Genomic DNA, 25,890 nt, shown 5'->3' on the forward strand with positions numbered 1-25,890 from the left:
GGGGTCTTGGACACCCAGTCCCGCCAAATCGTTTCGCTCTGCCGCGCCCTCTAGGCCAGCAATACTTTTAGAGCTTCACACAGACCCCAAGCTCTTTTACACATAGGAAGTCACACAGATCAGACTCCAATCCCATCACATAGGGAGTCACACAGACTCCAAGCTCTTCACAAAGGAAAAAAGGCCACACAGGCCCTTAGGTTAGCACAAAGAACGACCCTTCCCTCATGTAATGGGTCTAGGACACCAAGTCCCATCACACAGTTTCACCTTATTTCGATCGCCACACAGGCTATCACTTCTAAATTTGCCCAGCATTCCGGAGACTGCTGAAGCGGAGACCGGCTTCGCCGCTTCCTTGCAAAAGACTGAATTGATTGCATTCAGTTCGCGCCATCTAGGTCATCCACTTAGGATCTGGGTGCTCACCATGTGATATCATTTGCATTGCACCTGACCAACCAGGGCGATGAGGCTGAACCAAGAAAGAAACTTTCCACAGCAGGTCAACCTTCGCCAAGTTGTCTTTGTCATTCACGTTCTGAAATTGTTCATATTTCAAAGAAGACATTCCATCATTCTCCGGGGTGAAATAACGAATGTCAATCCGCCCAACTGCAGCTATGTCATCAGCAGTCACAGAAACACGCTTGATAACTGATGCAGCACGACCTATCTTAGGTGTGACAGTGGTTATGATTCCCATGCCATGAAACGTACCAGAACCATCCAGTGTCCTGACATTGTGGTCCACGTTGTCTGCCACATACTGCATGAAGTGACCAGGGACAAAGCCTGGGATGTCAATACCAACACTTATCGCTGCACTTCGTTCGTATTTCTGTACTTCTGGGTAGGAACAACTGAAACCATGCTGGTATAAAGTATCTATCAGAAATCGTGATGCAAAATGTGTATGCATCTGGATGCCGAGCCCAAGCTGCAGTGGGGCGATCAGAACCCTGGGACGTGTTGCTTGCATTAGCGCCTGACCAATTGAACTTATTTTCAAAGTCTTGTCCTTTCCGACTAGTAGAGCATCAAGAAAGACTCGCAATGAATCCGGCAGGAATGCCATTGTCTCTTCAACCGACGACATCTCAAGGGTACTCGGACACAAGTCTCTAGATTGAACAATATTCTTTACATCACTCTTGATTAGGGATGCCGCAGCTTTGACTAAGCGTAGCTTTTCGGAGTCACTGTCAAGTTGCTTTGACTGGAAAAACTTCCCAAGGATCGACGAAGCTTTGCGCCTAAACGTCACAACATTTTCGACGCCGTTAATATCAGTGATTATCAGGTTGTCACCGAATTGTTTCTGGAGCATTGCTTTCATATGAAGAGTTCAGATGCAAAAGCCTCTAAATCCATCTGAGGCCTTTTGTTTTAAATGAGGTTTTTTGCAGGGGGATGTACATCGGTGTTCCCCCTGTTCATTTCTATTGTAATAGATGCTAATGTCTCATTGAATAAAAGGTCAGAATTTCAAAAATCTATCTTTATTAAATTAATTAATTTCATCAACACACTAATTATGTTTGGTTGCAAAACCAGCTAAATCCATATTCGATTTTTTTGCAAAACCCTCTAAATCCAAAGATAGGGTCAAACATCAAGGCATTGCCTGAAATCACCATTAAATGGTGCTGTTATCATCAGATAGGTGTAAACACAATGTCTGAACTGCAAAACAATGTCAAGAGAGGCTAATTAAAAGCTGACACCCCTTTTTAACACCCTCAGTTCAAGGTCCGGCATGTTTGCTCCCTTAGACCTCAACTCCATACAAGCAATCTAAAATACCTCAAAATGGAACAGTAAACAACATATTTCAATGTACAAAACAGTCAAAACCTTCCAAAATGTTTTACAGTGTAAGGTCCAAGCTCTGGCATATGCACTTACTTCGTCCTCAACTCCAAACAACTGATGAGGAATTACCTCAAAACAGTACAAAAAATAACAGATTACAAAGAGCAAAATATTTGAATTGATCTGAGCTTGGAAAGTAATATAAGCCTTAGTCATCTTCATCACTCTCAAGGTCCTGGTTAACGCCCTGGGCCCGGTTGTTCAAAGCACCGCTAAGTCTTAGCGGTGCTTTAGCGGCCGCTACCTCACCGCTATCTTAGAAGCCGCTAAGTTTGGGTTGTTGGAAGCACCGTTAGGTTAAGCTGCCGCTATCTCACCGCTAAAGTTGGCGGCAGCTTAGCGGAACCCCTAGGGTTCCGCTAAGCTGCCGCTAAGCTGTCGCTAAGCAGCAGATTCAACAAGATGGCCGCATATCGAATGTTGTTGTACCCAAATCTTGCAAGAAAAGCCAGAACATTCAGGCATAAAGACAGTGATCTTGATATATTTGATGATAACAACCTCAGACAAAGGTATAGATTCAGTAGGGCAAGCATTGAGTACATTACTGACCTAATTAGAGACCAATTGGAGAGACCAACTAAAAGAAGTCACAGCTTGTCCCCAGAGCAGCAGGTGATGTTGGCCCTGAGGTTCTATGCCACAGGATCCTTCGTGCAGGTGATTTCCGACCTGCAAGGTTTTGACAAAGGAACAGGCAGCAGAGTTATTGTCAAAGTAACCAATGCTCTTGCTGGACTGAAGGATCGGTTCATTAAATGGCCTAATGACGAGGAGAGGGAAGTAATTCACGCTGGGTTCTATGAAATGTGCCAATTCCCTAATGTGCTTGGATGTTTGGATGGCACGCACGTCAAGATACAAGGTCCATCTACACCCCAATGGTACCGTGAACTGGAGAATGCTGGTCCAAGGCCTACCTATGAATCAACCTTTGTCTGCAGAAAGCAATATCACAGCATAAACACTCAAGGCATTTGTGACCACAAAGGTAGGCTACAAATACAATTTATCATCCACACCATGCATGCCATCTGCCCTACATCATGATCATGTACATAATGTACTGGCCCTGGCATGTATGGCTATTCAGCAGCAAAACATCTCACATAAGATCGAGGACCAAATATCAGCTTACATTAGGTACCACTAGTGAAATAAATCAACCATTTCTCTCCGTACATGAAACATGTCCCTCTTTTCAGCATCATAAAATGTTTTTAGAGTGCAAAACAACATCCTCAAGTGTCAATTCACAGTGATGCACACTGAACACAAGTTCTATGGGGAGCTATTTCCTCCAAACATTTGGGGTTACAGTGTGCTTCATAAAAAATCATGATTTATGATTTTATGTAGTTTGAAATAAAACATCCAAGCCTGCATTCACTTGGGCTGAAACAAGGTTTTGTAAACAGCTGACTGACCATGATCATCCCCCTATAGGAGGACTAAAATCTGGTCTTTTTTTCAGGGAAACTAATTAACGTTGTAGCAAGATGGCCAGGAGCAACTCATGATTCCCACATATTTAAAGAAAGCCAAATTGGGCAGCACCTGTCAGAAAACAACCAAGGCATGAGAGAAGGATATTTGTTAGGCGACTCCGGCTACCCGTGTAAGCCATTTCTGCTCACACCATACCTCAGACCGACGACACAGGCGGAAAAGCGATACAACACAGCTCAGAAGAAGACGCGAAACTCCATAGAACGTTGTTTTGGGACATTGAAGCGAAGGTTCCACTGTCTTCATGGTGAAATCCGCATGCGCCCTGAACGCACTTGCAAGATTATCATTGCTTGCTGTGTATTAAACAACATTGCAATAGACAGGAGAGAGCCCCTGCTAGGGCGTCCACGGCGGGAACCACACGAAAGACATGTCTACCAGGGCCCCCACGATGGACTTGCTGTGCGCAGATTTGTGACAGAACGATTCTTTCAGCAGTAGGCACAACCTCAGCAATGACCCCTGCATTTATTTTGCAACATTTTGCCAGTCGGTAAACAGCCTTTAAAGTACACTGAATATTAAAATAACAAAATCAGGGGGAGCCACTTGAATTCATTATATAAACTGTTGAGGAGGAGGAGCAACTTGTATATTCTTTAGATACTGTAAAATCAGTCAGGAGCCACTTGACAGCACACTGAGGCCTCCACTAGCTAAGGACAGATCCCTGACTGTTGACTGATATTGAAACTTATTCTAGCAGTGGAATTCTCTCACAATCATACCGGTAACTAGGTACTTGTGTATGTATAGGCAAACTTATCACTCAATTCGATGGCACTGATCACCATTTTGGAAATGAAACCTGCAACAGAATAACGAGAGACGGTGAAATGTACTTGTAATAATTATTTATGTACAACTTAAACTGGCCACTTATGCTTTGTTATAAAGCAACATTTAAATGTTTGTAAATATGAATTGAAAATATATTGAAAATAAGGAATTACAGTATTCCAAAGGCTGAATAAATATTTGACTAATTTGTACTTGTATTCACAATGTCTGACATTGAATGATAAGAGCATGAGACTGGGTCCTTTGAAGCTGTCAAATGATTTATTGGTTTAAGTCCTTTTCCAACTTCAAAATTTCCAATTTCATCTTCTTTTCATTCAATGCAGCACATGCAAGTTCCTGTTTTAGCAGGGCATGCTGCAAAGGGCAGATGCAGCGGCAGGTCTTCACTACATCAAACTCCAGTTCTGGGACACGATCGGTGGTGACTGCCTTGGTTGCCTTCCCCTTTCCCTTGTCTTTTCCTCGGCCTTTAGATTTGCCCTTTCCACTTGAATGGCGGCTCTCAATGGCAATGGCCATATTGCGTCTTTCTGCAAGAGCTTCTTGTTCTTCGTCCGAGTTGTCCGAAAATGTCGTCCCACATGCCTCTGCAATGATCTGCTGCAGTTCATCGTCTTCGTATTCATCTGAAATTAACAAATACAGATAAGAAATGGACTAAGAAATTTTTTTTTAAATCCACAAGTACTGGTAATTAGAAGAAAATACTGGTTATAAAATGCTTTGATTCAATATGCACTAAATGTGAATTATTTTACAATCGGCATCCCATAATTGACTGTGCCAATGACTAGATGGCAGCACCTTACGGACAAGCTATTTTAGTGTCATGTCAACATGGTCAAGGCCAAGGTCATATTACTTCAGACTTCTTGAAAGTTTTGCATGTGAATGCAATGTTTTGGACAAACAAATGCTGATATTGACGGAGTCCATGTTTCACAACTGGTAAGAGGTTGTTTAATTTGTTTATAACTGTGCATAGTGCAGGTCGGATGAGGTTTTGTTGTGTTATTTTGCACAGTAAATGAACCGTAGGTGATTCAATTTCGATTTACATGGACACATGGCGCAGCACTGCAAGTTGCCATTTTCTTTCTGGGATCTGCTGGCACTGTGCCAACAATGGCCGAAAGTTGGAAAGTTTTAGCAGACGCCCCAAAAAGTGAGCAACCAATAACAAAAGCAATTGAATGAGTGATTTTTATCACCAATTCTTTTCGGGTCGGGGCCAATTGAAAAAGCACACTTTATAGTTAGACTATTCAATCATAACATTGGGTATTAATATTGAAAATCTTTCATTATCCTATACTTTTGAAGTGAAGTGAAGTTGAACTCAATGGATAAATGGAAAAATACAGCAGCAACACCTTGGCTCACCTACCTTCAAACTGGGTTTTGATCATGACTGCTGGTTCGGGGGGATCACCGCCTCTGGCTAAAGAAGCCAAGAGCTCTGTGGCACTGGCTGTTGGAGGAGAACTTGAGGAATTCATGGCTGTTGTGGCTGTGGTGGATGGTCCAGCTGCTGCTGTTTCCATGCCCCCATGGATGCCCGTCCAGGTTGGGCAGGCACCATAGATGTTCGCAATTCTCTCTGTCACCGCATCGAGTGGTTTGGGGGCTGGTCCTCCACCTGTTTTCCTGCACTCTCTTTTGTGCAGTGACACCACACTCTTTGCGTTTGATGTCATCTTCTGCCACTTATTCTTACAGGCCTTGACAGTACGGATTTTCTTGGCAAACTCCTGGGCATTTATTGTTTTGGCGATCCTGGCCCACATCTCATCCTTCTTCTGTTGTGTCACTGTATTCGAATGCTTTCCGGACAGCATCTGAACGTGTGGCTCACACAGTTGTGTCAACAGAGCCACTTCATTTGGTGTGAAATTAGAGTTTCTGGGCTTTTTACTTGAAGTTTCCTGGCTTTGACCACCTGAAGAACTGTCACTGTCGGCCATCTTTACTACTACAGGAAATGGTGATTAGGGTGCATTGTGGAGAACTGTACCGCCAAATGCACTGCCAGCTAGCAGCACTCAAAATCAGCTTTGAACAACCTAACTTAGCGGTAGTTTAGCGGTACGCTAAGAAGCGGCCACTAAGAGATTCTTAGCGGCCGCTAAGACTTAGCGGCCGCTAAACTAACCTGGCTTTGAACAACCGGGCCCTGGTCCCCAACATTGGACAGGGCATCCTCATAGAAGTCTCTAACAGTCTGTGAAACACCAAGTTCATCAAGAAGTTTGAGGACGTCCTTCTTCTTAGCTTCTTTGACACAGTTCACGTCAGGCAGAAGAGAAGGATTGACCTGGGACCACTTTTTTCCACGTTTTAGAAGTGAATGCTCACAGAATTCACCAACAAAGACAGACTTAAAACCTAGCTTATCACCAGAGACTGCTAAGACTCGTGCATCACTGATTTTGAAAGACCTCTGGGTCTTAGTGAAGTTAGCTGCCTCAGTTTTGTAGTCATAGCACTTCCAATCTTTACTGTACTCATGGACCACACCGTGTTTCCTAACAATTTCATTGTACTCCTGGGGTAGTAGGATAGTCTCCTTCTTGCGTATGTCCTGTTCAATTCGACCAAAAGCTCTGTCTGCTGGAAGGTAGCTGTGCCCACGTATGGGGAAGAAGTAGGTTATTTTCAGGTTAGGGTACAGCTTGTTACAGAGAGCAAACAACATCGACAGAACGTTTATATTTTTGTTCTGCCCATAGCAAGAATCCGAAAACAGGCGAAGTGTTTCCTTTTGGCGAAGTTCAGGCCGGGCAACTGTACTGAGGTAATCATGCAGAGCTGAAGCTACCGTATTACTGTTTTTCATGCTCAAGCCAGGTGTAGAGATGGATGTCGTCTTTGCCCTGCGGCTGCCCTCTCCCACGGTGATGAACAATGCCTAACACATAATAGTACAACTGCCTCGAATAATAAGTTTGACCGATCGGCGATTTCGGCAGAACCTGATTTTCCATTATATCGAAACAAATCGTGTACGAGTCACCCACCTCATTCATCAAATTATAGTATTGTCGGGCTCTACGGCGATGCAACGTGTACAGCAGGAAGTTCTGCTCATTTCTAACTTTCGTTAACTGCACCATAGATTCCCAGGCCCACTTTATTGAATCTAAAAATTCACCATGTTCCATTGAAATGATTTTCCTAGATTTTTAGTATGTCATGTAGTAGACCCTACTCTATCATAAAAACCTTATTTCATTTCTGTTGCAATTAGTCCTAGGTTACCCCCCATTTTGGGCTAGATTGGCTGGACTAAGAGTGATTACTGCTTTAAAGTGTGTGCCAATAGACGTGGGTTTCTTATTGTTTATGCCAGAACGGTGTTCATTCATTCTGGTTTTGAGTGTCCTTTTGGTTTGGCCCACATATTGATAGTTACATTTGACACATTCAATGAGGTAGATGACCCTTTCTGAGTTGTTTTGTTTGACATAATGTTTTTTGCCTGTGACTCTACTGGTTACTGAGTTTGATTTCTGCATATATTTGCAGTTGGCGCATTTGCTGTTGTTACATTTGTTGCTGCCTTTTGTTGGTGGGGGTGCAAACAGTAAGAGGGTTTGTCTTTCTGTTTCATTGATTGTGCCAGTGTTGGGTTTACAAAGTTTGTTTTCTTTGATATCGGCTCCTGTTAGAATATCTCTCAGGTTCTTATGCGTTTTTTAGTGACATTCCGTGCATCCTTCCCATGTTGTGGTATCTTGGAGTCCTAGCCAAGACGACGACCCATATTCGCCTATGGCTTGTTGTTGTTGAGTGCGAATTTTTTGAACGATATCACCTTATTTGAGTATGCAATCGTTGAAAGTACCATGTCCAGAACACTGGCTTTCACTGACACAAGTTTTTCTCTGATTATTCACACACACCGGCTCCATAGACAGATGTTCATTGTTTACACGTTTTTTTGTGGCAGCGGTGAGATACATGCATATGGGGACTAAGTTTCAAGCCATTGGCGGTACTAGAAATATAATACTGCAGTCGATGAGCGCTCAGCTGGTACTTCTTGCCACGAATAGTTATATTCAGTGTGCCGTACTCTTTCGTCTTTTTAGACCCCTTCCATATAGCGCAGCCAAAGGGGGTCGCCCTCGTGGATATTAATTGATATTCTTTGTCTGATGTTTTCCAATTCAAAATCAGAGAGAGCCAGAGTATAGAGCACGGACAAGTCAGCTGAAATAAATCACCTTGGTTAAATCACCTTGTTTAAATGTAGTTTGACATACCATACCATTCCCTGCCTGCCAAGTTTCTACCCAGTTCATCGACATCAATACCCCCTGGTAACTACGAGTTCGAGTTGACCTATCTGTGCTCACATATCAAACTGAACCCAAATACAGAATGTTTTGTCCTAAAAAACTTCCAATTGATGCTCAGAGATGTTCAAAGTGCATGAATTGCATATTGGAACAGCACATTTCCCACATATGTTATTCGCGTAATATACTTAAGATCTCGTTATGGAGTTTTTTTGGAATATCCTGTAAATGGGCCTGGTCAATATTCTGACACCAGACCATCTTTATAAAGTGTGATTTTAGGGACATGAGATACATTATATTCATAAAACGGCATATCGTTGGAAAGATAAATGGCTCAACTATGTCACTGATGCACTTTTGATACTTGACAAAACCCCAACAAACAGCTCTAAAAGTCCCCTGGCACAATATCAACCAATAAAAACCAGCTCTTTATAAGAAGTCCCTTGCTCCAATGCCTAAATGATAACAAACCACATTATCCAATGAATGACAGAACCAACTGGAGCCTAATGCTCAACGAGGCAGCTAGATTACATAGTATTACATGATAATGTAGGCCAAATGCCAGATAGCAAGCTGCACTCAAACCAACCATAACAGGTTCATCAAAACATTCAATTAAATAGAGCAGTTATGAAACCAAACAAGCATGACTACTAAATTGACAAGAGCATATGAGTAGTATATGGGCTACTTGGGAAAATTATGAACTTTTGACCTAGTTACTTATTGACCTACTGACCTACTTTGTGTCTGAGAAGTTTCAAAGTTGACCTGACCTAGTGACCTAATTTGAATATGGTGTAAAATCCCCAGAATGTGCCAAGTAGCCCATGCTACTGTTTTTTATTTTCGTTAAAGCATTGTACATGATATAAGATAATAAAAATGGCATTAGTAAAAACAAATAACCATAGCACGACATGCATATTTGAAACATATTATACAAACCAAAGAGAGGAAAAGTATATTCCAACTTTGCTTCTCTTTTCCTATTATGCACAAAAGTGATATTAATGATATTCCGATACTAGTCCATATTTGATCAAGAGTTAAATAGTCTTCCAAATGCATTGTGTAGGCATTGCCCACAGGTAAATATTTACATAACATTCTAAGTAATCCCATGCAAGTCTGTATCAAGTGCTAACAAATTTCACTCTGCAATCCTTTATGTTGAAAAACAGTTACTCGGCTTCTGAGTCACTATCCAACATGTCCACAGTGGGGTTGTCATGAATGTCTGCACCATATGTGACAACTTCAGCTTCTTGTAGTTCTCTGTTCTGCTGGCGTATAGCTGCCTCACATACTTTCCGCCTGCGTTGTGCCTCATCAGATGCTTTTTTCTGTGCTTTCCTGACCCGAGTTTCATCAATGATTTTTAGAACTTTGTCTCCATCATGACTAGGCTGAATTCCAAGACTATGTATAACTGACTGTATAAAGCTGCCACCTTGGTTGTAATAGCCTACTGCTGAAGCTGTTGCCTCCTCAATACGACCCCGATCTACAAAAACAGTTTTTTGACACCTCCTCCATGTCAATGCATGCAATCCTTCAATAGGATCGTGTGTCATACCACGCGTACATCGTTCCATCATATCCCTGTCAGCTAGCCAGAAATATGTATCCCTAACTTGATCAGCTACGTCCCTGGAGAGTCTGGTGTTCATCTTCTCAGCATGGGGATCAGGCTGTTCATTCTTCGCAACAGCTCGGTTAAAAAAACACCAAGAATTTTCACCTTCTGGGCAGAATCTGTGACGGGGATCGTTGACAGTTGAGGAGCTGTGCAATAAAGTACAAAGGACTGATGATTCGCATCTTTTTTGGATCACCCACGTTACTCCGTACAGCTCTTGTATAGTAAATCTGCAGTCTGTCGATAACTTTATCAGTGAGTCTTCCATCCCCTCTGCCACTTGTATAGCAGTGCTCAGCTTTGTAGTGTAGTGCCCAATTGTATTATCAGGGAAATATCATAATGAACGATTGCAGGATTATGAAACACTAGCATGTTACCCGTTGAAAGGGAAATGTCAGTGCAGGTGGGACATGTTGACAGGTTGTTGTAGAGAGTGGAGGCAGGATAAGGTGTAGCTATTGTTGTTCATGTAATTGTAATTATCAAGACATGTAAGCTGTTAAACAGAAGGAAGGAATAAATGTGATTGAGTCGTGATTCAGAAGATGGTCATTGGTTGCTTGGGAAGGGAGGTTTTGAACTGTAAGGAGTATGGTGAAACATGATTGCCTTAAAGTACTTCCTTGTAGACAACGTTTCTAGTGTGGTAGAAGTTGTTGTGAAGTCCTTGTGTTGTAGTTGGGCATACTGTCACGGAAATGTCTTTGAAGGATCTGGCTCTTGAGAATGCAACATAGAGTTGCCCGTGACTATGAAACAGGAGATTCCAAGTATATTCCAAGTTTATCAAACGTCTGTCCTTGAGCTTTGTTGATTGTTATGGAATAGGCAAGACGGATGGGAAATTGAGTGCGTTGAAGGGTGAACGGTAAGGAGATGTCTGATGGTGCGAGTTGGATTCTTGGGATGAGGACTCTGTTTCCTTTGCTGCTGCCAGTGAGGACCTTGGCATTAAGAACATGTTGGTGTAGTCTGTGTATTTTCAAGCGAGTACTGTCACAGAGACCTTTGTGGATGTCTTAATTTCTGAGGAGAATTATGATTGTTGTGGCATGTTAGATGGAGTTACGCTGTTTAAGAATTCTATCGAGTAATTCGATGCTTCTGCTTCTGAGTCACAAATTGCTGTATCGTGACTGAGATATATCTTCTCTGCCGTGGGCAACTTTGCAAGGACTTTGTCATTGATCTTAAGGGGAGCGTCATTGGTTGGCGTGAGGATTACCGAAGTTTCTAGGTGGGCATAGCTAGTGACGGTAGGGAAAACTGCAGTTACAATGTCTGTTGTTGTGTGGCACTCTGGTGGAATAAGAATGGAGTCTTCTGATGGTGATGCAGGTATTGGGGGAATATTACCATCTCCCAGGTCTATCAACCATTTTGCGAATGCTTGTTCATCCAAGTGTTTTTAAAACATTAGCAGCTTGGCAGTGTGGTCGTACTAGTAAAGCCATCTGGAAGAAGGAAATACGTTTATAAATTGACCGTGTTGTTGAAAATGTGTTAGTGGAAGGCCTTTAGTCGAGAAAGAGTGGAAATGTTCATGATGTTCATTAGAATTGCAAGTAACAACTTACTTGAGGTGAGGTCTGTGAGACAATGGAGACTGGTGGCAGTATGGATGCGAGTTGAGATTACTGAAAAAGAATGGGAAGTGGTGTATAAAGTGAGAAGGCCTCCAGAAAGAGTCGAAATGTTCATTAAGAAGCACCCTCTCGATAATGGGCTAAGTGTTAAAAGGTGATTTATGGCTCTGTTAGAGAAAAAGGATTGTTTCATTGGGTTGAATAGATGAGCTATTACGTAACAGACATGTCGGCTTCTGTCATTGTCCGAAGTATCATTGGTTGAAATAAATGTGGATGGATGTCTTACCCGAGATCGTTGGGAAACTGTGGATGATTGATAGATCGTGATCACGTGAAGCTTACAGGCATGAGGTCTGTGAGACACTATGGAGACTGGTGGCAGTATGGATGCAAGTTGAGATGGATGCAAGTTGAGATTACTGAAAAAGAATTGGAAGTGGTGTAAGTGAGAAGGCCGCCAGAAACGAAGCACCCTTTCGATTATGGGTGAGGTGTTTAAATGTGATTTATGGCTCTGTTAGAGAAAAAGCATTGGCCATTGGGTTGAACAGATGAACTATTACGTAACAGACATGTTGGCTTCTGTCATTGTCCGCAGTATCATTGGTTGAAATTAATGTGGATGGTTGACTTACCCAAGATCGTTGTAAACTCTCGATGGTTGATAGATCGTGATTACGTGAAGCTTACACTACAGGCATGAGGTGAAGAAAATGAAGGGAATAGTATAAAAAAGAGGGTCGATTTGTGATGGTGGGTATGCAATTTGACTACTACAGTACACAGATTTATGATTTGCAGTGATGGTGGGTAGGCCTACGGTATGCATTTTGACTTAGTGATGGTAGGTACGGCAGGTCTATGCATTTTGACTTGTCAATTTCACATGCCAGTCATCATGATTGGGTTAGCGGCCGTGCGTCTTACACGAACAGGAAAGTATAACCAACTGAATTGTGTAGGGCTCCGTGGTAATTAAACTGCCATGTATGTAGCATATATGCATGCACGTGTACATGACCACCTCGAGACGCACGAACAGGAAAGTATAACCAACTGAATTGTGTAGGGCTCCGTGGTAATTAAAGTACCGTGTATATAGCATACATGCATGCACGTGTACATGACCACCTCGAGCAGCACACCGACACACTCAATACGATCTGGGCCAACACTGGAGAGTGCAGCAAGGTACGGTACGGTAGGCAAAGACAGTTCAGCAGCTATCGACGTAATGGTTTGTAAGTGCCGCTGATGTCATATAAGTACATTTCTATCATGAGATGAATGACCTTAGCTAGCGGCATGAGTGGAGGACCGGTAGGCAAATGAGGAAATCTTCACTGAATCTTCATTCCGACTGTGAGTGACGTCACTTGATTGCTTTTTTTTAAGGAGGACCGACGTGATTTACTTGATATCAGTGTGTCAAAAATGCTAATATTCAATACTCAATTTTTTCGCCATTTCAACCTCAATTTACTCAATAAAGTTGCATTGTTCGAAATACGGAAGTTAGTTTCGTTTTGAAGCGTGTTCACTTCTCTACCACGCCATCTATCGTATTTTGCACAAACTTGATCAGCAAGCTCTTAATCGACGATCTTCTGAGGTAGGGTAAAATGTCGCACAGCGGCGACATCGGCACAGTGAGTAGGAATTAGCGTTGTGCCGAGCAGCGGCATCGGCAGTGAAAGGGTCAATCGTAAATCTTCCGAAGTTGAAGGTTTAAAATCTAAAAATAAGTAACCAAAAGGAGGCCTTGTCGCATCGTTAAATGCCTCATTTACGACTTTGGTGTTGCCGGGAGAAATTTGCTTTACCAAATGTGCTATCTGAGAAACGTCTCTTGGATTTTTAGCTCAGCTGACTAAGTCAGCCGAGCTTGTCAAATAAGTTGTTCAGTGGCGTCCGTCTGTCCATCCATCCATCCGTCCGTTAAACCCATGGTGCACATTTTGTAACCGTATGACCTAGAGACTTCAATTTTGCATTTCTGGATACTTCTGGTCAAACTCTACTTTCAAAACAAAATTTGTCGCCATTCGACCTACTTCCTGCGAGCGAGAGAGCATGAAGGAAACTGGCCTATATCGGCCTAGGAGCAGCAGAATTAGTCGAAATATGCTCTAATATTAAGATAAAATTCTTGAAAATCTATTTTATTGAGAAAAAGTTCAAAATTTTAACAGGAGAGGGCGCTACCTGCCTTTTAATTATTTCTGCCGATTCAAATTCCCGCCCGATGACGTCAGCCATCAATGAAGTCTCCTATTAGCCAGTTCTCAAAACATGGCAGCTACACAACAAAAGCAGTAGCACCAGGAATAAATCACTGTTCACTTCAGCTTCGTAATCGATTGTACCCCCACTTTATTGTGTTTTGTGTGGTGTTCCTATTCAATCAACGATGTAAGGCCTTATTATGTTGGTTTTAATTGAGAAGGTGCATTATAAGCGGCGTACGAAATACCGAAGTGGAGACAAAATGGCGGCATGTTGTTTACGTCATGTGCAATAATCTTGGAGCTCAATGACACTCAAGTACCCAATTTTCTGCTTAAAAAGTAGTCTGGTAGGCGATATTATCACTAGTTCGTTTCAGTGGTAGTCATAAGGTCTTTAGGGACTAAATTCAGAAATTAGTTCTTGAAAATTTGGCCACATTTCTGTGTAAACGATATCGGAAGTGCATGCTCTGTTCGCGATGACATCGCCGATGTATTTTGAAGTGGAGAATTCCCACAGTATGTGAAGTGAATCAGCATGATTCTGTTCGCCTATTATGTTTTAGTTCTACGATTCTTTCATGAGTAAAAAGTAGACATTCTAAGCAATACAATAATGTCACTCCCATAAAAATTGATTGGAAATTGAGGGAGCTACGGCATTCTGTTCGGCAACTGGCAGCGCTGAAAAAATACATTGCATACTGTACAATACCAAATGGCACATTTTAAAAAGTGCTCATTGGACAACGTAGGGAATCACCAGAAATGACGTCATCGCTGGTCTAAATAGATAACTACGGTGGCGCAGTAGAGCACAAGAAAAGGTTTAGCATTAACTTCGTCATGCAAGCTTCAGCAACAAAACGATTTCTCATGAATGATTTATTTGATCATCATCAGCTTGTTTCCCCTGATAGAAAACATTGATGGAAATTGTAAATCATTTTTTTATCTATTTTGTGTATAGTCACATGTTATTTAACTGGCAAGGAGCCAAGCAGTTTTGAATATTCGCGGGAAAATACTTCGTACTTGTAAACGAGGCTATGACAATGAGTATCCTCATTCATGGCATAAACTTCATGTTTCGGTAAATATTTTCATACGATGATTTCACCCGAATTATGGTCAGGATTGAGGAATGAACAGTGGCATAATTATGTCAACCAAAAACATTGGTACCGTAGTGAACGCAAAAGGATATCAAATACCATGGAGCATGCCATTTTCATGCATAATGAACTAAACACCGGGAAGATATTTATGATATCAACTCGGCTGAGCGCCAGGCCCTTTGGCTTCTTGTTAAAATAACAAGATAATTCAAGTTCAAGCTAATGGTGCTTTGTTCTCTGCTTTGGTAAAATAAATTCTGGATTATATAGACTACACTAATATTTTGATGATGACAACCCCTTGTGAATATTTTGGTTTCATCTGTTTCACACATTAAGTCATCTATAATGAGTAGGGTACGTGCACCTGATGAAACGTGAACTGTAGTCCAGAGATAAATTCAACATTTGGAAAATTTGCAAATGACTCCTGCCATTCACTTCCATAACACCACACAACTCTTTGAGGGGGTGAATGGATAATATCTCTTGCATAGGAAATAAGTTTTTGTACAAAGAAAGACTTTCCACACATCATTAGACCAGCCACAAGCCATGTGAATGGGTGCTTCAAAAGAAGGTCACCGCTGGAAATATCCATGTTGAAACATCAGAACACAATGATTGACACAGGAACAAAATGAGATTTTATACCGAGTTTAATAAATATCGTAATGGTGATCCTTGCAATTAATTAACTAATTGATTAATCGAATATTTACAAACATATGCATCAATGATGTTGACGTGGCAATTTGGTGTCCACTGCGCCTATACATCAATACTCACTAACATAAACAGCAATCCTTTGAATAAATTAATTGAAAATTTACCAAATATATACATCATCAATATACTGTGGTTTCACTTTTATAACATAGCGACCTTCACTGATCTGAAGTATAAATTCTCCCAACTCGTAGCGGTAATTCTTTTCATGTATTGCATAGGCCCTCTTATAATGGATAACTGAGGCATTCAGATGACCGTGCACGGTATTCATTCATTCTTAAATCATTATGACACCAGACAAATTGGTTTTAGGTCATTGAAATATGGAAATAGGACACTTTTCCATCTACGAACATGAACATAGGCCAAGTAGAACTTTATTTTCGTTTGGTTCTGTATTTTATTACATATACTGTACTTCTGAAAAAATTACTTACAAGGTCAAACATTCCTCCGTTTGCTCCCGGAAAAATGAGAAATAAAAACCAATCAATTACTCAAATTCAAATTCATCATCCGTAGCAGGTGGCTCGTCAAAAAACTCTAGATCGTCATCATTTGGCTCTTCTCCCTCTACTTGAACAAAATCATTTAGGTCTACAACTTGTTCACCCGTGAGTCCTGCTACAGCAAATGCATGTTCTGCTGAATGAGGGTCTACCTCATCCCAGGCACGGCTTATGATCTGCAAAAAAATTAACAATGAAATCCGTTGGGATACACCATCATCATCAGTGTTTAAGACTTTCCACTGTTTCCAATATTTTCTGACCAGCGTCTTAAACGGACTCATGACTACTAAATCTAATGGCTGCACCAGGGAAGTGCAGCCTGCTGGGATGTAGTCTAATAGGAGGCCATGGTTAATCACTGGGATACTGAATGCTTCACTTAGGTGTGCACGAAATCTGTCCACAATCAACATTTTGGAACCAATAGCATCCTGTAGATCCCCGGCATTTGGAAATAGCACATGATCTTACCAGTCTATTAACACTTCATTGTTCACCCAACCAGTGCGAGAACTGGAAAAAACAGCGTTTTCTGGTAGTTCATTGTTTTCATGCAATGCTCTAATTTGTCGGACAAATCCAGGCTCCCGAAAGGTCACATGCGCTGGAAGTTTTTCCCCATTGCTACCGATTGCTAGGGACACTGAACAGCCAAGCTTGTGGTTGCCCAAAGATGTTTTCACATCGATCTGCCGTGCACCCCTGGCACTGTAAGTGTAGAGAGGGGAAAGTCTAACTGTACGAATGTCTGATTCATGTTAACCATTTGTTGCACATTGAATTCTCTGACTGAATTTCGCACACGACCAATGAATTCCTTTACACGTTGCGGAGCATCGTCTGGTATTGTCGTCGAGTTCTTTGTCCGTTTTCGATGGGTTAATCCTTTGCGTTTTTTGAAATTGTTAACCCACCCATTTGATGCATGGAAATGTGCTCTTTCCGCTCTTGAAGCTTCCAGTTGATTTCGTTCATTTTCAGGGAGTTCTACCCAATAGTAATCGAATTCTTCGATGCCATAATCATGGATATCAGCAAGCAAGACAGGCAATCCTCTTCGTCTCGTGTTCTGAACTCGTCCTAGGACGCGGTTTTCAACTGTCGGCCACAAACCACCATGGCCCTCTCTCACTCTTCTGCGTTGACCCCGGTTCTGGTCGTCCTGCTCAATAATCCATTCCTCATTATTCAACCAAGTGCGGAACGTCTGGTATGGGATGTGATTATTTCGTGCATACTCTGCCGCATCAAGAACCCTCCCCTCTTGATGTAACCCATGGAAGTCCAGCAGGCGACGGACCTTTTCCGCAATGGAATAACTCTGGCGTCGACGGGGAACACGTTGGTCTGCAAATGCATTTTCTTCATCATTTTGTCGGGCATACCATTTGCGGCTACATCAGCTTCATCGTCTTCACCTTGATGCATGGCTGTCACCAGGATCAGCAAGGATAAGGCAGCGATTTTCAACATGTTTAGTGTTCTGTGTTAGATGAGTTCTGAGGAACATGTGGTGCAAATGCACCTGCTTTTATCTTGTTTGAATTTTTTGATTATGTAATTATAAAGCCTACATGACAGACGTTTTTTTAGGTTAACTTCACAAGAAGTTCCGCTTCATGCACACGTTAATAAAAACCACCAGTATTACGACTGATTAATGTTGGAATAACTGGACATTTAACATGTTTAAAACAATCAAATAAGATTATGAGGGGACATCAGCAAAAGTTGAAAAGATGTGGAAATAAACATGTCAGCGGTATGAAACGCATTCCAAAATAGCCTTTGCCTTTGGTAATAAGGTTTCAGAGTAATGAAGAAAGAAGGGTCATGCTGATTGAAATGGATTCACTATGAGGACTATTCAATAATGGGTCAATGTGTACCTCTGCTGGCATTCATTTCATTGCCCTGATGTGATTACACATGTTGTAATGCCTATGAAAACTGATCAGTAGGGAGAATTTATACTTCAGACTAGTCAAGGTCACTATGTTATAAAAGTAAAACCACAGTATATACACAGATTAATATACATTAAATGCAAAAATATTTAAATATCATACAATTTTTCTTTGAGAGGGCGGGTCGGACGGAATTTCTTGAGATTCGATTACAGAAAGAAAAAAACAATTTGTCAATCAGGATGATGGAGACGACGACGACGACGGCGGCGGTGGCGGCGGCGACGACGACGAAATGAAGAAGATTAAACTCATAAAATATTAACATTATTACAGTTGTTAATGTTATTATTCATATTATTATTATTATTATCATCAATATATTTACAGTTTCAATGCACAGAATGAATTAAATATCACATTGTTTTATCACCATAAATTATGCCAGTATAAACATTTTATCACAGATATATGCTCTTGCAAATTTTAATTCAAATCAATCTGTGGTTGATATCAGTGTCGCTTTCAAGAATATAGCTACAACAAAATTTATCTTATTGTTGTAACGAAGAGGTGAAGAATCAATATCCAAATGGGAGGGTGTAAAAATCATCAACGAGGTAACGTTTGTCATAAACCAAGCCGTATTTCTTTTCTTCCTGTACCGTTTCAAAATCAAAAGGCGAAAGCACTTCAAAATTGTAAGGATTTGTGATCGTAATCTTGTCCGAAAAGTTCAATGCTTCCACAAGTTTCTTCATGGAGTCAAAATTTATGTTTTGACTATTTGCATAGTTCAAGGTAAATCCCCGGACTTTACAGACGGTCTCTCCGCTACCTTTAATTCTATAACCGTAGTTTTTGGGACCGCCGGAGATGAATTTCTCTATAGTTTTACCGTCTAATTCATCTTTAAAGTTACCGAGGTAATCACCCATTGGTGGATTGTAATGTTGTTCGTTTGTTTCATCAACGACATATATAATACTATCCGTATCAAAATATAATACCTGTCGCTCCAGCTTCTCTAATTGAGAGTACAGTTTTAAGCGTGCATGAGCGGTGGTATATGCAACAATAACACTATTCGTGTACGGACATGTTTCGATGAAGTCCTCCTTCTCTCTAATTTTCATCAGAATAAACTCTTCGTTCACAAGTTGAACATCGGTTACTTCAACACTGTCGTCAATCAACTTTTTGACATACTCTTCTGGATTATCGGTATATAATGTCTTTGTGAAGTTAGATCTCTGCCCAAATTTCCCCAAGAGCGAATTCAAACAGATTTTAGCGATACTTTGTAGTCCTGGATTAACACCAATTAACCCCCTGTCGAATTGGATTCCCTCGTTTTTCTCATAATCGACAATGTATTTGTTTTTATCCTTGTCGCTGTCCTGTCTCCTCTGTCGCTTCTTCGAATTCCCCCCATTGAGGTCAAGCTTCTGCTTTGTAAGATCAGACCTGACATAAGCGGAGGATGTCGATGCAACTTGAGAGGTATGAGGTTCGTTCACCACTTGCAACTTGTTAGTTGTATGTGATGAACACTCCTCAGCCTTGGTGAGGATGTTCGACTCCAGAAACTGCTGGAGTTGGACATCCTGCCAAAGTTGTGATTATTGCAACCCCTCAAGTTGCACTTTCCCATTCGTAATCTCATCAAAGAGATTACAAACTACTTGACCTCGAAGAGGAGAATCAGAATCCACGTTTACAATTGGTGTACAGAGTGGTGATTCTGATTGGTAGCCTGTTACATTTGATTGATTATCTGGAAATGATCCTGAAAGATATTTCAGGATGTCCCCATCTGACAAATCATATGTCACAGGCAATCTGTTTGGTAATTTGTCTCTTTTTGAATGGCACTTCCTATTTTCTTGATAATATAGCAAGTCCGAGAAGTCTAGCAAAGCAAGGTCTTCTGGTGTGCATGATACCCCCTCCAATTCTCTGTTTGGGGAGGTATTTCTTCTTTGCTATCTTCCCGGACAGGCATCTGTTTCACTAGATCAGGAGAGTCTGGAACAAGAACAACATCCTCATCAGCTGGTTGAGGCATTTCAGTTGTCGGATGTTTTTGTTCCATCGCCTCCTGATCTCCAGCAACACACTGATGAAATTCAGGAACAAAAAGCACCTCATTCAGGTCTTTACCATCGGGACGATAAATTTGTGAAGGAGTTATTTTTTCTTCCTCGTGTTCCAAATCGATATTGCTGGATCGTTGCAGCAGATCCCTTAAATGAGGACTATCCCGTACAGTATCCGGCTGATCCGTCACCACTATGACAGATTGATGAGGTGGTGAAGGAGGCGTTTCCTGCGCCACATTTTCCTGACAACCAGCATCAGATGACGATGGTATGTTAGGTGATGTTTTTTAAAAAAGAGTGTAGGATTTAAATAAGGCATCATTACCTCAAGAAATACCTTGCGTTCCTTCCCTTCATAATATTTTGGGAGGTCATCTTCCCAACACCCGCTCTCTTCAAAACCCAATCATTTAAAATGTTTATAAAATCACTGTATGTTCGTTCACTCGTTTCGCGTTTTTCTTCAATTGGAGGTGGTGGTGGTGATTGTGGTAATGAAACCCTTCCTTGCACTTGTTCAGGTCGAGGTAGTGGTGGTGGTGGAGGTGGTGGTGTCCACGACATTTCCTTGTTACAAACTTTAGTTGTTGTTGATGATACTTCGAGTTGTGTGGTTGTGGTCGATCTAGCATATTTTTTTGTAAAATAGAGCTTTAATGGTCCTGTAAAAGAAAGGAGCAATGTTTAAAGTATGTACATTCAGTAACGTATTGATAACTATAGAAATGTATCGGTTGTTGTTAAGACATTTAGAAAATCTTTTCATACATACTTTTCCCACATTTTAACTTCTTCTTCTCTCCCTCCTCATTAGCTGTTATTCTTTGCTGTTGCTCCTTCTGAAACACGAGAATTTGTTTAGTTCAAGCGAAAGTAAAATTCGATGAGAGTACAAATCAGGAAATTTGAAAAGTGACTTACCTGATTTTTCTTTTGTTGTTGTTGGTGACTGCGTTGCAGGTGGTGAGAGTGGCGGGATAATGTTCCAATTTTTCTTTCTTCATCAATTCCAGGGGTTGTTGTTCTTGATGGTGGTGAGGGTGTTGCTTCTGGTGGCATTGTTGTAACTTCTGAATAAAAAAGTTTCGTTTCAATTCAGGACAATGTAAAAAGTTTATATCAAACATCCTTCTCAGTTGTTGTTGTTGTTGCTATTGTCGGTAGTGTAAGTCCTGTTATTGCTGTGATTTAGATAACAAGAGAATTTTTTTTCATTTTAAGTAATTTCATGTAAAATTAGAAAAAAATTACAAATCAGGAACACGAACAGTTATGAACACACTTACTCGTTTTTCTAGTTGTCATTCTTGGCGTTGACAGTTCACCTCGAGTTTTAAACGACCTCTTTTTTAGATAGAGCTACAAATGGCCTATGAAGAAAAAAGATGTAATCATCAGAGCATACACATTCAATAAATTAAGCATAAATACACATGTTTTTTTTCGGCATATATCAAGACATCTACAGATCTATTTACTACACACCTTTCTTTGCCTCTTCCTTTCCACTTTCACCCCTTCATTCGGTTTGGACGTGAACTCCTCCTCGGTATCAGGTCGTCTGAAAAGAAAAAATACATTACTCTATTATGAGATTACATTAACTTCGTAAAGTGGGGGTTTTTTTTGTTATAGCATTGAAAAATAAAGCATGAAGAAGAATAAGAAAGAAAAACTTACCAACAATAGGAAGAGGCTTTTTTCCAGCAACCACATTGGCATAGGTCAATTTTTTATTACTAGCAGCAGCTGCTGCATATGGCAGTTCCATTGTGTTCTTTTCCATTATTATTACTGAAAATGTGACCCCTGCTAGCAAAATGAGTCACAATGAGGAAATTTTCAAAACTGAGTTACTTATGTTTTCATATTCTTCATAGAAATACCTTTAAAATGATATATAATTTGTTGGTTTCGGACAAAAATTGACCGAGCTGGGTCATTTTGAAGTAGCAGAGACTGAGAATGTCAGTTTTGAGAAAAACAAAGTTTAAAGTTGGCTCAAGTCCCTTACTATTACTGCATAGCAACCATGCCTTTAAACTCTATGTAGGATCACCAAATTTGGCACAAATCAGGTCAAGACCAATAGCAAATGGAAAAATATAACAATAACTTTATTGGAGTCACTTTAATGTACATAAATTCATCATTATAAAATAGGGGAATTTTTGCTTGACGGTCAGTTTTGGGCACTTGCTGTGGGTTAGGGGTACCCTTAGAACAACAAAATGGAGCTATCTTTTCACACTGTTTTTGCATATTATGCTATAAGCATGATAAGAGGGGAAATTAGCAGGAAAAAAAATCTCAAAATTTTCACACATGAGTAGGTGGCGCCACCAGAAGTGCTGAACGGGCCAACTGTCTAGGTACGCGCCAACAGCTGGGGTACTGATCGCATAGACAAGTAAAGTCATTATACATCCTATCAAAATCATAGACAGGACTTTCAATTACATTATCTACATAACTTTACCAGTAGTGATGCGGGTGGGGGGCCAACAATACCCCAAAAAAAAAAACAAAAAAAAATTGAATCAATGAATCAAGACAAAACTTGACATTACAAGTTCATAGTTCACTTCAGGCCTTGTTCTATCAATGTTCAAAGAAGAGAATCAATGTCCACGACGACCACGTTTAGCAGGTGGTTCAATGTCAGTGACGCTATGGCCACGCCCACGTCCTCCACGACCGCGTCCTCCACGACCACGTCCCCGTCCACGTGTTGCTGCAGGAGCGGCAGGCTCCTGATCCACATCCATTTCATCCTCCTCCTGCGCATTACCATTAGCTTTTGGTTTGGCGACAGTTGGCTTAGGACAGGTGATGTCCTGTGTCTCATCACTGCAAAACTCCCGGATCTTCTCGAACAGATACCATTGTCTGGCGGCCGGCAACCCAGGTGGCTTTGCGACGGTTGGTATCTCAGCAGTCGGAAGAGTTTCTACATTCTTCAGGAGGCAGAACTCCACCTCATCCGGGTCTTGGAACTCCTTGCAGAAGACAACTCCAGGTCTGGTATGGCAGAATCTGAAAGTATAAGAATTAGAACATGGTCATTGAAAGTCAAGAAAATCACTATTGCTTTTATGCCTGGCCCTCCCATAATTAAAGCGAATTAAAGTTGCAGCAGGAAATAAAGACATACCTAAAGTGATGGAACTTCTTGATACCAGTGACAGCCTTGCATGTTTCTTGGAGCTTTGGGTTCCAGTTGTACTGCTGGACGATGTTGTTTTTGCCAGCCATCGTTGGTTGAGGCAGATTGATGGGTTTCACCGTACTGTTCTTCACTACATCCGCCAGTTCGGCAACTGAACAAACACGTGTCTTCCTAAACTTCTGCTTTATCAGCCCGAAACACCAGTCCAGTGAAAACTTTGTATGCTCAGTAATTAAGAAGTTCAGCGTTATCGTTTTGTGCAGTCCATGAATCACCCTCCATGCCAGATACCACAGGACAAACTTATTTTTATTTTGCCCGGTACAATTGTCCCAATGCATGTCTGCATGGTCTTCCCCCATGCCATAGTATTCGAAGAAGTGATGCAGATAGCTGATAACTGATAACTGCGGAGGAGCCTTTGGTTGAACTGGACGCTTCATCTATCAGGTAGTTTACCTGCTGTGGGATACCCTCACAACAGATGCCGAATAAACCACATTTCCTAGGAGTCAGGAAATAAACAGGCCCTGGCTGAAGCGGATCACTCGGTAGGTGGACCTGTTGTGCGAAACCAAACGAGTAATGCATATGAATGTCTCTTGAGCACGGTGGATTGGGTCCAAGTTGAATGTTCTCATAGTCTTTGATCGTATCCTTCGCTTGGGCAACCATCATCCGATAATGCTCGCGTTCCATGTCTACGATGCGATGGTGCTCCTCCTGTGTCTTGAGCTTGGCAGTCTTCACGATATCAGGAAGGTTCGCGCTTCGGTAGACCTGATAATTGTTCTTTTGACATACCCAGCACAGGTCGGTCATCGGCTTTGCCTGGAAGATAAATGGAAGCAGAGAATTCCATAGTCTCCGGAAGGTGGTGATCTTTACAGCCCGATGACCTGAAAAATATAAAGGTAGTAATGCGTTCAGTTTACTATAAGATACATGTAAATAAAATTTGCATTGCTCATTATAATGTTTACATGTAATTTTACATACCAGCATCATTCATGGCAGATCTATAGAGTCGAAAAACAGATGCCTTGGTGGTACACGAAGGCAGAAGTTTCATCTTGAAGTCCTTGTACCCGGGAATTCGGCCTGGCAGGATTATGGCATGGTCCTCGGCGTAGTTGGAGATAAACTTCACAGCCCTCTGTACATCATGATGGGTCAGGAAACGGACCATCTTTCTCTTCCCTCCACTCTTTTTCACTTTCGGAGTGAGTCCATTCACCTTGTACCACTTTATGCTTTCAGTCAGACGATTCTGAGAAATGCTGAAAAGAAAAATTAAATTAAGTGAGCGCAATGATAAGAATAAGATCTGTATCAAGTCAGCACTATTCTTGGTGTCATAAACTATGTAGCAGAATGATAGAGTGATTTGACTTACCAGTGAACAAATTTAAAGGCATCCCGACAGATTCTTGTCCCTTCAACTGTGTAAGAGCCACTGGAAAGTTTACGCTGTTTCGTAGTTTTCTTCTTGGTCCCCTTGGTTCGTTCGAAGTTATTCAGAGTGGCACTGACTTTCACAATGATCACAAGGTTCTTCTCATAATCGTTCATCTCCTGCATATTCAAACGCATACTGTGCCCAAGATTACGGGCCAACTTTTTCATACATTGTCCTTTCTTAGAAGCTGCACAGCCGCAGTCGAAAGTCTCAATCTTTCTCAGTTCAACCTCTTCATCCTCATTAAACCAGCCTTCTCCACGGGCCATTCAATCGGGGCGCCCCGCCCCGATTGAATCTGAAATATACGAAGTCCGCGCCCATCAAATTTTGCCGCCCCAATCAAAAAGTACGCCGCCCCGATTTATAACCTGCATCGCTATTTTGTCTCCCCCAGAAAAAAAACGAAATTAGAAGCCCGGAGATGCATCTGATAAACGAATAAAACCTGTATGCCACCCTTTATACTGTGCAGTTGTGTCGGGACGGACGGATTTCCTTCCCGCCGGCCTAAACTTGCGCATCGCGAACCCACTCCTGACAGAAAATCAATAATTTATGGCGCAGAAAACCTCGGACGGAACACGGCGACCAATGAAATAATTGCGCGGCAAACCTTATTAGCAACCTTGGAAATGGCACACTCACTGTCTTCCTCCAGCGTAACTTGTTCTATATAATTCCCTCCTAGTCCTCGAGGTCTCCGGCAGTCACGTTAATCGCTATTAGGCGACGTGGTTATCGTCAAAATTTACCAGCACTTCACTTTGAATACAGCTCAACGTGCTAAATTTCGCACCGCGCATGCACGGAAAAACCGAACCCTGACGATAATTCCCGAGACAAATATGGTCATCGTACGCTGCTGACCAATCACCTCGAGGAGCGGGAGTATACATGTCATTAATGACCGGCTCCACGCTCCACA

At 41.5% G+C, this 25,890-nt stretch overlaps 1 protein-coding gene across 1 annotated transcript; it reads left to right on the forward strand.

Annotated features, from left to right (window-relative positions):
- The first annotated feature begins 2,286 nt into the window (after positions 1-2,286).
- Positions 2,287-3,828, forward strand: LOC135497268 (putative nuclease HARBI1). The gene is made up of 2 exons (XM_064787034.1): positions 2,287-2,866; positions 3,350-3,828. Exons 1-2 carry the CDS (start codon positions 2,293-2,295, stop codon positions 3,826-3,828), a joined length of 1,053 nt encoding a protein of 350 aa, XP_064643104.1. The 5' UTR covers positions 2,287-2,292.
- Positions 3,829-25,890: the final 22,062 nt, after the last annotated feature.

This window comes from Lineus longissimus, chromosome 12 (genome assembly GCF_910592395.1).
Source record: "Lineus longissimus chromosome 12, tnLinLong1.2, whole genome shotgun sequence".
In the NCBI taxonomy this organism is placed as follows: domain Eukaryota; kingdom Metazoa; phylum Nemertea; class Pilidiophora; order Heteronemertea; family Lineidae; genus Lineus; species Lineus longissimus.